General features: G+C 47.2%; 1 protein-coding gene across 2 annotated transcripts; it reads right to left on the bottom strand.

The window, feature by feature from the left end:
- Nucleotides 1-5,230: 5,230 nt before the first annotated feature.
- On the bottom strand, nucleotides 5,231-8,398 carry ZCCHC12 (zinc finger CCHC-type containing 12). Of its 2 annotated transcripts, none has more exons than XM_054471909.2 (4): nucleotides 8,202-8,398; nucleotides 7,817-7,868; nucleotides 7,495-7,619; nucleotides 5,231-7,077 (listed from the first exon to the last, which is right to left on the bottom strand). In XM_054471909.2, exon 4 carries the CDS (start codon nucleotides 6,961-6,963, stop codon nucleotides 5,755-5,757), a length of 1,209 nt encoding a protein of 402 aa, XP_054327884.1. In that variant the 5' UTR covers nucleotides 6,964-7,077; nucleotides 7,495-7,619; nucleotides 7,817-7,868; nucleotides 8,202-8,398; the 3' UTR covers nucleotides 5,231-5,754. The 2 variants fall into 2 exon arrangements, with proteins under 2 accessions (XP_054327884.1, XP_054327885.1); XM_054471910.2 differs by having other exon boundaries at nucleotides 5,232-7,077; nucleotides 7,519-7,619.
- Between the last annotated feature and the right edge of the window lie 3,658 nt (nucleotides 8,399-12,056).

Below are 12,056 nucleotides of genomic sequence, written 5' to 3'. Positions count from 1 at the left end.
TAGGAGGATAAAAGCCTAGTGGAGAAGACAGCTAGTTATACAAGCAATTACAACACAATGATAAATGCTACCTAAGATTCGGGGAATGAGCTTTAGCAGGGTCAGGGCAAGCTGGCCCGAGGGCATGCCAGATGAGAGGATACTTGAAGTTTGACAAGGGTTTTGCCAGGTGAAAAGAGTTCCAGACTGATGGAGCAGCACACTGGGGGTCAGAGAGAACACAGATGGCCTGGTGTTTTAAGTCCGTTTTTAGAGCGGCCACATTTAATTTTTCCAATTAGACTCAATGATCTGAAGGCACACCGAGAGCTCTAAATGCAGAGCATTGTCTTGCAAGTATGAAGCCTAATTTATTCCCCCAAGTTTTACTTATGGTCTTTTAACTTGTTTCCAGTTTTCCACTATTACACAAAATAAACTAGGGTAAACATCTTTGTTCATAAAAATTTTTTACACTTGTCCAGCTACATTCTCAGCATCAATTTCAGCAGATCATACTGTTGGATCCAGGGATTTTTATATTTCAACCTTTGATGCATTTCCTGGTCAGCCTTCCAGCAAGAATGCCTCAATCCTCAGTCCTACCAGCAGTGTGGGAGAGAGACTGCTTGTCCACATCCTCATCAACAGTTTGTTATTTTTAGTATCTTATCCCAGAAATTGTATATAAAAATAAATATGAAAAGAAGATGGTTACAGGCTCTAAGAAGGAGCTTTCCTAAACTGATCATTTTTTTCCGTCTTGTTTAATAAAAGAAATGAGACCGAGGCTATGTTACTGTGCAGGCTTTTGGTCGTGAGTATGGCAATTAGAAATTGGTTCCCAGGATGCAACCGATAGAATGATCAGATATATTGTACCCATTAGGAAGGACTTTATAGTATAACTGTAAAGACTTCTGGCTCTGGGGAGAGGCAGATCTGAAGTTCAATTCCAGCCCCAACCCTTAATATCCGTGTAATCTTAGGCAAGTGACAATAACTGTGTGTGCCTCAATGTCCTAGTCTGTAAAATGGAGATGATGAACATGTTACATATCTAGAAGAAGAATTTGTATGAGGCCAACCTAAGTTGTCAGCTCTGGTCTGCGATGAGCTGCTGCAGCTAAGGATCCATACATATTTCCTGCCAGGATGATAACTCAAGACCCGCAGCTAGTCTCGCTGCCTCCTTTTATCCTGCCCCTGAGAACTCTGGCAGTGGCAGGATTTCAGGGTCACCTGAATTGTAAAGGACTCCTGTCAGGGGCCAAGCTCATTGTAGCTCCTGAAACCAGACTGTCATATCCTCAGATTAACACTGAATAAGCACTGTATGCATGGCATGGACAGCATTTAACTTTTCCTGTCCTTCCTTCAGTAGCAGAGTAATGCATTTCAGCAGATGCCCAGTAGCTGCCATTTCTTGAGAGTCTGTGGGAGTCTACAATGGACCAACCCTGTGTTAATCACTCATATAAAGGGCACACCTGGAAAGGCAGGCCTTATTATCCTGAATTTTTACAAACCTCAATTTTGTTACATGTCACTTGCAGATAATAACACCTACATGATAGGGTGCCGTGAACATGGGAGACATGTAAGAAGCATAGGCTTTGGGCTGGGTGTGGTGGCTCACGCCTGTAATCCCAGCACTTTGGGAGGCTGAGGCGGGTGGATCAAGAGGTCAGGAGATCAAGACCGTCCTGGCTAACATGGTGAAAATTCGTCTCTACTAAAAATACAAAAAAAAAAAAATTAGCTGGGCATGGTGGCGGGCGCCTGTAGTCCCAGCTGCTTGGGAGGCTGAGGCAGGAGAATGGTGTGAACCCAGGAGTTGGAGCTTGCAGTGAGCCAAGATTGCGCCACTGCACTCCAGCCTGGGCAACAGAGCGAGACCCCATCTCAAAAAAAAAAAAAAGGAAAGAAAAGAAAAAGAAAAAGAATTATAGACTTTGGAGCCAGTCCCCAGGAATGTGACCTTTGGCTCTACCACTAACTAGCTGCCTGACCCTAGGTGAGCTGCTTAATGTTCCAGGTTATTTCCTCATCTAAAATATGTAAAAATGGCAATACCATATGGGGTTAAGATGAGGATTCAAGGAACCAACGCCTTCAAAGAGCCTGATACAGGATGTTTGGCACACAATAAGCTCTTAAAAATAGCAATTTTCCAGCTTGGGAAACATGGCAAAACCCTGTCTCTACTGAAAATTTAAAAATTAGCCAGGCATGGTAGCATGCACCTGTGGTCCCAGCTATTCGGGAGATGGGAGAATTGCTTGAGCCAGGAAGGTCAAGGCTGCAGTGAGCCGTGATTGCACCACTGCACTCCAGTGTGGGCAACAGAGCGAGACCGTGTCTCAAAAAAAAAATAAAAATTTTAATGATGTTTATTGTGTCATTATTATGGAAGCATCAGGAAGAAGATTCAGCAAAGGAGACCGAGAAGTGGGCATCAAAAGGTCAGGAAGCGGGAACTGTGAGAGGGGGATGTCATGGAAACGGAGGGACAAGATGCCAGGAAGCGGGTAGATCGTGTAAAAGGGCACTCAGAGACTGGTTTCTTCTGACAAGATGAAATAGCAATTTCTCATCTCTTAGCGACCAATGAGAATGAAGGCAGAAAGGAAGAAAATAAGCCCATATCTTTAAATGAAGGCTATCCGACACAAAATTCTCTAAAAGCCTTTTAGGTAACTCTATTCATCTGATCTGAATGCCCAGGTATCCAATTAGGAAGAATGCATATTTCTTGAATAAACTAAAAGACAGTGTCAGAGTTAAAAAAAAAAAAAAAAAGGGGAGGGGCGAGGATGAAAGGGAATGAGTCACAAAACAGGTTTTCTAAGCAGTGAAAGCAGTGGTCTATACTGAACATCCAAGCTCACTCCAGTGTAAGGGAAGGTAGTGGTATGGATAGGATTTATTCATTTTTCTTTTCATTTTTCTACTCCCCCTGGTAATAGAAAGAAATAGCAGCATAATCTGTGTCTTTGGACAAATCACTCAACAAGTGTTTATAGAGTAAAACCAAAAAACGTGAGCAGGAAATGGAACAATATTCGAATCTGTACTAGATGAGAAGGGTAGATATCACCCAGCAGTAGATTTAGGGAGGAATTAAGGGTTAAACTCTATGCAAGCTGGAGAATGTTGGGGGCCTCTTTGGCTTTGGGGGCCTGAGTGGAGCTGCCTCCTGTCTGGGGGTGCACAAGGGGTCCCTCTTGGCTCTGGAGAATCTGAGATTGCTGCCAGCGGCCCAGAGATGCCCCAGAAGGATGCAAGGAATGACCCTCTTGAGTCTTTGCTCCTGACCCAGTTTTTGTTAAGCTAAAAGGTCAGAAGCTGAGGCCTGGCACGGTGGCTCACACCTGTAATCCCAACACTTTGGGAGGCTGAGGTGGGCAGATCACCTGAGGTTAGGAGTTCAAGACCAGCCTGGCCAACACGGCGAAACCCCGTCTCTACTAAAACTACAAAAATTAGCCAGGCACAATGGCGTTCGCCTATAATACCAGCTAGTCGGGAGGCTGAGGCAGAAGAATCGCTTGAACCTGGGAGGTGGAGGTTGTGATGAGCCAAGATTGTGCCACAGCACTCCAGCCTGGGAGACAGAGTGAGACTCCGTCTCAAATAAAAAGAGTCAGAGGCAGAAGGGCCCTCCCAGTCTCCTTTTGGCCATGAGGGTAAAGGAGGCTGAGGCTTAAGGTAAATGTTGAATGCTGTGGGGAGGAGGGAAGGGAGACTGGGCAGAGCACAGGAGACTGAGCTCCACGCCCTCCACCAGCAGCTGTACGTGGCTCCAGGAGGGCAGTGGGGTGGTGGTTGTAAGGTCAAATGGTGGGGTCATGAGTGGAGCAGGGGCAATAAGCCAGGGAGTAGCTGAGAGCCTGTTTCTAGAAAGAGAAGCACTTCACGCCAGATTCTTGGCATGGCAGCCCGGGGAACACTTCTTGTAGTGCCTGGCTACCACTCCTTCCTCGGGGCCTCAGACTGAACCCCCTTTGTCCCCACGGAGTGGACCATCAACAGCCAACATAATCAGAACCCCAATACCCCTCCATGGGACCTTCAACCTGAGCCATTTCTGGTACAACACAGCCCAGAGGCTGGTTTGAAACCCTAGGGTCTATGATATCTCCCAGGCTCCCTGTCCCAGTCAATAAAGTTGTGAATTGACAGGTCACAGCACTCTCTCCTCTCCCCCACCCATCCAGCCCTGTGCTTCTCCTCCACACACCAGCGCTCACTGCTTCATACTCTATCCTCTCAGCTCCATGAAGCCCCTATTTCCAGCAGGGCAGACTCCCTGAGGGTCCCAAATCTGCATATTCATTTCACACTCGACCTCTGCCTTAAGTACAACCACCTCCACCCTACTCCCCAGCCTTGTCCTGCTCGCAAAAATAGGGACCTAGGCACCTACAAGAAACATAGGGACCTTTGGGGCCTGAGGTCACACACAAGTCCTCTTTTATCACCCTACAGGATGAGACGAGTAGGTGGTTCCCCTTTTCTCTCCCTCTCCCATGAATGCCCTTGGCTCTGCTCACATAGAGTGCAGGGCTTCCTGGCTTTCCGATTCCCATGTTCCTTCACGTGCTCCAGCAAATATATCACTTTTTGTGCCTCCCAAGCTAACTTGGAGTCCGTGGGCTGCCGGTGTCCGCTAGCGCATAGCTTCAGAGTTTATAGGGGGAGGCTCTGGCGCCGTCAGGAGCTGAGCCTGCTAATGCTGAGCTCCCATGAGTAGCTGCTCTCTCTTTTCCTTAATTGGGGAGGGGGCAGAAGGTGGTGTCAGCCCACAGGAGAGATTCCTTGTTGTGACCAGGACATTGTCCAGAGGCAGCAACAGCAACAACGATCTAAGGAATCTGCCCAGATGAAGAACTGCCCATCTCCAAAGTGAACAGAAATGGAGCCCCTGGAATCCCCACATTGGGCTATTACACCTCAGCACCAGACTCCCCCATCCCCCATCAGACTCCTGGGTATATCAGAGAAGAAAGCACTGGTGTTTTGTCCACAAGTGGGTGTCACAATTTGGCTTTCTGAGCGAAGGGACAGGTTAGTTGTGGTAAGGGGGCTCTGTCCTTTTACCTTTGGGAAGTATCTCAGCCCATTTATTTTTTTTCATCTGCAAAATGCGGTTAAAAACCCCACCTCAGAGTACAACCCCCCTTTACAGTTTTTTACTATATTTTCTTTTTTTAAATTCTTCCTAATAGCACAGACACATTAAGGCAGATGCTGGTACATATATTTATTGACATAGAAGCTCACAACATATATTGTTTGGTGAAAAAATACAGATAGAACAGCACTTATATTTCATCACTTTTATCTATGCATATATCTATCTGGGTACATAGGTATATGGAAATATCTAGAAGGGCACTCATCAAAGGGTTGACAATGATTATATAAGGGTGGAGAGATTTGGGTAATTTGTACTTCACTTTTTGTACCTTTTTTATTGTTCAAATATTTAACAATAAATTATACCACTTTCACAAAGAATAAAGCTGTCAAGGAAATGGGCACACACAGAAAACAGACCCGTAGGCTGCAGGGAGAAGGAGCAAGGACAGAGGTCAGGCTATCTCCCTCCAATGTGCTGGTATCCAAGACCCTTTCTCCTCCACCCCAAAAGATAGCCACTTTGTGGATTAATTCATGCAGTTAGAAGCCCCACCCCCACCCCCACCCCAGTTTTCCTACTACTGGATGCTGAATATAGGTAAGGGTTCACTGAAACCTGGGGGTGGTCCCTTACAGTGGCTCAGAGAAGTCATTGTATTCACCAGGGGCCACTCTTGACCTTTCCATCTCGGTATGGGTCAGCTCCTGCAGGGTGATGATCAAATTCTCAAAAACCTGGGCCTTGTCACTCTCGTTGTCACAGGTTTCTTTTGAGTGGCCTTCCTCACCACAATACGAACAGCGGATTGTGTGTTTTCGCTTCCTGGCTCTACGCATCTCCCCAGGACCGTTATTCTTATAGCCAGAACCACCACTGGTGGAAGGAAACTGAGCCCTGGAATTGTGGGGGGAATCAATGACCAGCACTTCATCCTGAGGTCTGGCCCTGTCTCTGAGGGGAGGGGCACCCCAGGATGGAAGTGGAGGGTCCTGAGACTCCACCAGGATCACATCCTCATCGGAGTCGTCGATGGTATCATCTATCTCTATCACATTGCAGTCAGCACTGCCGATCACTATCGGTGGGGAGTCCTGAAATGCCACGGGGCTGACTGCCCTCTCCACCATTGACTCAGACCTTTTTGGACGCTTCCGTTTAATAAAAGCATCATCCCAATCCTCTTCCTCCCTTACCATTCTGATTAACTCCAGAAAATTGGGAAGCCGCTCCTGCTCATTTGCATACATCCTGAGAAAATCCTTAAGTCTGAGTCGGAGGTCCCTACTCAGCTCACCGCCTAAAAGGAGCTGCTGCAAGCGAGTCCGGTTTGCATCTTTCTCAGCTATGATGCCTGCCTGAATAGCGTTCTGGAGCTGCACCTCTAAACGGATCACATAAAGGGAGGCTTTCTCCCCTTGAGCTTGTAGGGTGTTAAAAAATTTACCATGGGCAGTCACACTGCTTTCAGACTCCCCAAACACCAATTTCATGGCTCGCAAGAAATCTGCCACACTTAGGTTAGGGTTGGTCGCCTGAAGCACACGCATGACCTCGCGGGCAGGGCCCCTAAGGGTTTTCATCAAGCGCTTGAGCTTTTCCTCCTCAGACATATTCCAATCTGGCAGGACCCCATTGACTTGGGTCAGCCAGTTTTCAAAGGTTTCTTCCCCTTGGGCTGGCACCACCCTCCCCGAGAACAATTTCATGTTTCTGTCTGCCATGCTGGCCATTATAGGACCGAGACTTCTCCCCAGGGACCTCAGCATGGAATGGGCCCAAGGCGGCAAGGGTGCGTTCAGCCGCCGGCTGTTACCGACACGTGCAATGATGCTAGCCATGACTGACGACGATAGGGTATCTGAATATAAGAAGATGCCTAGGCTTTTTAGAAAAGCTTAATCTGCAGGTGGGAGAGGAGAGGAGGTGGCTCTGCCTTCCTATCTCAGCAGGGGCTGTAAAAAAGAAAGGGGGGCTGGTTAATAAGGGAGCGGGCTGCAGCTGCATTCTCTCCCTACCTGAATATCCTGCAGTACATTTTATATTTGCCCACTACCCTAAAAATAATCCTATAGGAGACTGACACTTACAACCTCCCAGAGCTACCCGATGCCTGCGTGCTAGCAAGGTGCTTTTTGCAGCCACATCCATCCCTCCCACCAGTCCTCCAAGAGGGAGGGCAACTGTTGCTTCAAATTCTAGGTGTAGCAGTGTTTGGAGCTGATATTGGGCTCTCCAGATAGAGTACAATGATAGCAGATTTGTGGAAATAAAATAAGATCTCATTAACCTCATGGTCTCTGGTCTCAACCACACCCCCTTCTCAAAGTGCCCCCCACCCCCGTCCCCCTTGTTATTTCTCAGATTCTTACACGAACTCTGAAACAAGAGCGTGCCTTTATTTCACTTCCAGCCTCTGCAACCAGTGGCCTCCGTGAGAAAGCTCCTTTCCGGGGTACGGTCAACCTCTGTCCACAGGGGGTCGCAGATCCGGGTCCTTGAGATTTCAAGATTGCGCCACAGCGGAGAAGGCCAGAGAAGGGAAGGGTTAGAAGCAGCTTCACCCGTCATCCTGCTACCCACCACCTCCGCTGTTGCCAGGCGAAAAATTCTCTCTGCCCCCTCCTGACTATAAGCCAGAGACCATCCCCCGACCCTCCGCATTACATTTCCCCCGGGAAGCCGTCGGCCTACCAGCTCTGCAATCAGCTGCACAGAATTCAAGTTCAGATGCGGCTTTGATGGCCTGACACGGAGAAAGGGAATAGAAGTTGGACACACCCACCCACATATTCCTCCCAGAAAGAGACGAGGAGATGCAAAGGAGGTTCGAAGCAAACAGCTTGAGATTCCTCCCCCCGCTACCCTTCGCCTCTCCTCCCACCCCCAAATCCAAGCAAATCTTACCTAGCCCGCAGTATCCAGGTGAACCCCACCTCCTCCCTCAGCGCAGCCGGGCCACGAGAGTACTCCTACCCCTGCCTCGCAGTCACCGATTCTCCAAGCGGGGAGCCGCCCAGTACTGGTGGGTCTTCCCCCACCCCTCTCCCCGCCGGGCAATCACACCCGCCTTCTTTACCTGTGCTCCGCTGGTGGGCAGCTGATACTCCCGCGTCGCCAGCTGTGGATTCCGCCTTCTGGTCTCCTCCGTCCTGCAGGGGGCAAAGAACTGAAGCCTCCTTGGCCGCCAAGCGACCCGGGGCTGCCCGAAGGAGCTGCTTCGCAGGGCCGCCCAACCAGGGGTAGCCGAGACGAGGCAGCGCGGTTCCTAAGGCGGCCGCGGCGGCTTTTATCCTTTGCCAGCTGAGACAAAAGAGCGTGACGAGCGGGCCAGTGCGGCCAATCAGCGAAGTGCGGGGGCGGACGCCCTGCACAGCCTTGGGCAGAGGCGAGTTTTCGCCTGAGGGGGCGGGGGCGCAGCAGGCCCGCGGAGCGTCAAGTGCAGCTTGATTAGACCGATGGAGCCAATCTGCCTGTTACCCGGGAATTTGCGACTCTTTCTTCCTCCCCCAACCCTTCCCTTCTCCCTGAGCTCAACTCTGCATCTTAGGCCAGGTGCATTAAACACGAAGTGGGTCCAAAATCAAGTGAATAATAAAAGTTCTTCACCTTGGTATAGGGGAAAGAGGGGGAAGAGGGGAAGGGGCGGGAAGAGCATTAGCACGTGCATTGCGGAAACAGGCTTTCACATACATCTCTTTTATTGTGAAAGAAGTAGCAGTATGTCCATTTAACAGAGAGGAGAGCTGGAGAACAAGGCTCTCAACCAATACCCATTCAAGTATGGGTGCAAGACATCAGAGTCATTTGGGGGAGCTTGTTAGAAATGCAGTCTTCTGGCCGGGCACGGTGGCTCACGCCTGTAATCCCAGCACTTTGGGAGGCTGAGGCGGGCGGATCACGAGGTCAAGAGATCGAGACCATCCTGGCCAACATGGTGAAACTCCGTCTCTACTAAAAATACCAAAAAATAAAAATAAATAAAAATCAGCTGGGCATGGTGGTGCGTGCCTGTAATCCCAGCTACTTGGGAGGCTGAGGCTAGAGAATCGCTCCAACCTGGGAGGCGGAGGTTGCAGTGAACCAAGATCGCACCGCTGCACTTCAGCCTGGCGAGGGAGCAAGACTCCGTCTCAAAAAAAAAAAAAAAAAAAAAAAAAAAAGGAAAAGAAAAGAAAAGAAATGTAGGCTCTGGGCCCCAACTCTGGTGGATTCAGATTTACTAGGACTAGGGGTTGGGATGTGGTTTTGTATTTAGTATTTTTAACCAGCACTGCGGCTGGTTCTGAGGTGTAGAGAGGTTTGTGAATAAGTAAATGAGCCTGTCTCCAATATCTGTCCACAGGTATCTGTGGTGAAATGCAACTCCAGAGCAGATGTGCCCACCTGGAATCCATGATCTTCCTGAAATTGTATGCAAAGATTTTGGACTCTGTATGAAGCTAAATAATGGTCACCCAAATGTTTCAAGTCCTAATCCCTGAAACCTGTAAATGTTACCTTATAAAGTAAAACGGTCTTTGCAGGTGTGATTAAGTTAAGGCTTTTTGACTTAATTTTCCGGGCAGGCTGAAATCTAAATCACAAGTGCCCTTATAAGAGAGGGAGAATTGGTGCACCAAGAAGAGAAGGCAATGACCAGAGATTAGTGATGCAGCCATAAGCAAAGGAATGCTAGCAGCCACCAGAAACCGGAAGAGGCAAAGAATAAAGCACAGTCCTACTGACACCTTGAATTCAGCCCAGAGAAACAGATGTTAAGCTTCTGGCTTCTAGAACTGTGAGAAATGAAACTTCTCTTGTTTTAAGCCAAGTTTGTGATAATTTGTTACAGTGCTGTCTTAGTCTGTTTGGGGTGCTATAGCAAAATACCATAGACTAGGTGGTTTATAAACAACAGAAATGTATTGCTCATAGTTCTGAAGGTTGGGAAGTCCAACTTCAAGATGCCAGCAAGGTTGGTTTCTCCTGAGGCTTCTCTCCTTGGCTTGCATATGGCTGCCCTCTTGCTTGGCCATCCTCTCTGTGCATATGTGCCCCTGGGGTCTCTCAGTGTGTCCAAATTTCGTCTTCTGATAAGGACACAAGTCAGATTAGGGCCCACCCTAAGGGCCTCATTTTTACCTTAATTACCTCTTTAAAGGCCCTATCTTTAAATACAGTCACACTCTAAGGTACTGAGAGTTAGGATTACAATGAATTTGGGGGAACATAATTCAGTCTGCAGCACTCCATTTTCCCTTACTTCTGGTTCTGGGGAAGCAAGCCTTCCTTCTCTCATGTAAAGTGTGGTTAAGAGACTCCTGTGGGAACTTTGGAGGGATCAAGACCACGTGCATTTGGACTGCCCAAGTGCAAAGGAGTTGCTTGTTCTTGACTCCTGATGTTTGGAAGTGAGTGAACAGTCTGATGCCTTTCAACTGCTGTTAAGTTCAGCTTCAGCCTGCCAAGGTACTTTACCTGCTTCTTTCTGCCTTCTTATTTCCAACTCCAATACCTAGAATTCCTTGGAGTAAACAATCTACATTTCAAGACAAAGCACCTTCATCTCAGGGGCATGACCTTTCTCTTGTGGATGGAACACTGGAATGGTGGTGGTGGTGGGTGGAGGATCTTGGAGGTGCAGAGAAGGCAGGTTGCTTACTTCACACAGTCGGGGGTGATGCTGGCAATAGCTTAGGGGTTTTCTTTAGACTCTTGCTTCTGCTCCCCAATACTACGACATCTGACCCTGGCCTCTAAGCAGAATCGTGTTCTACATTTAAATTGGCTTCATTGCCAAATCAGGTGTTCTGCAGTTGGACCTGGTGGCATCAGAAAGGACGAAGACTGTATCTCGGAGCTGTGCAAAAAATTTTGATTGTGTAAAGGTGCCTGGGTTGGGTCATTAGAACCAAGCGGAGGTCTCTTCATATAGGGCTTGGAGGAGCATTTGCTAAATTGGCTCCAGTTGGATACAGAGCATACCTTATCCTGGCCTCATATTATAGGAGAGGGGTTGGGGGTAAGGGGGCTTCCAATTACAAGAATTCTAGCTCTGGTGGTTCTAAGGAGGCCACATTTCATTTTCCAATTGCAAAACAAAACAAAAACAAAAACAAAACACAAAACCCTTAAAATCCTTAAGATTCAGAGCCAATGCCTTCAGTTGAAAGAATAATAACTCCCTTTAGTTGCCTTCAACCTCTGTGCCAGGAATTTTCCATCCTTATCTCATGTAAGTGTCTCATCAAACCTATTCAGATAGGCATTGTTATTTCACCAAGGTTTCTGAGAGCATATGGTCACTTCAAACTCGGGCTTCGGCTCAGGGATATCAAAGACTGGATGGGGGTGCTTATGGGAGATGCTGCACATATTAACCTGGCATTCTAAGGGCAGCATCACTCACAAAAGTTTTCAAAAAGAGGATAAAATAGTTATTTTTAGACAAACAAAACAGAGAGTTTGTAACCAGCAAACCAAGCTAATGGAAATTCTGAAGTATGTACTTCAGGAGGAACATGACCTTAAAAGAAATAAATACAGGAAGGAATGAAGAGCAAAGGAAGTGGTAGTACGTGGGCAATGTAAGAGAACATTGGCAGAAGAAGAAATCAGAAAAACATCTATTCTCCTTTTTAAAAAATAAACTTAATGTATCGTATAATCAGAAAAAACGTCAGGAGGGGCTTAAATGGATTTCAACTTTTCTAAGGGCCTGGTATCATATTGGAAGTTATTTAGGTATTTATTAAATTTACATTCTGATAAGGTAATTATATATCTAGTAATTAATAGTATGTGACTATTAAAATAATAGCAACAGGATGTAAATTTCCAAGCTCTCAATAGTAGGGAGGGGAAAAAGTTGAATAATCAACACAAAATTTTCAATTTTTTTTAAATCAAGAAAGAAATATAAATGGGACGAATAAAAGCATAAAATAAAATT

The sequence above is a fragment of the Pongo pygmaeus genome, chromosome X, assembly GCF_028885625.2.
Source record: "Pongo pygmaeus isolate AG05252 chromosome X, NHGRI_mPonPyg2-v2.0_pri, whole genome shotgun sequence".
Classification (NCBI taxonomy): Eukaryota; Metazoa; Chordata; class Mammalia; order Primates; family Hominidae; genus Pongo; species Pongo pygmaeus.
Note: the sequence above shows the minus strand (reverse complement) of the source record. Positions and strands in the feature narration are given on the sequence as shown.

Bases quoted from the DNA above. Each gene is read 5' to 3' on its own strand.
- ZCCHC12 (XM_054471909.2), bottom strand. From the start codon at position 6,963: ATGGCTAGCATCATTGCACGTGTCGGTAACAGCCGGCGGCTGAACGCA.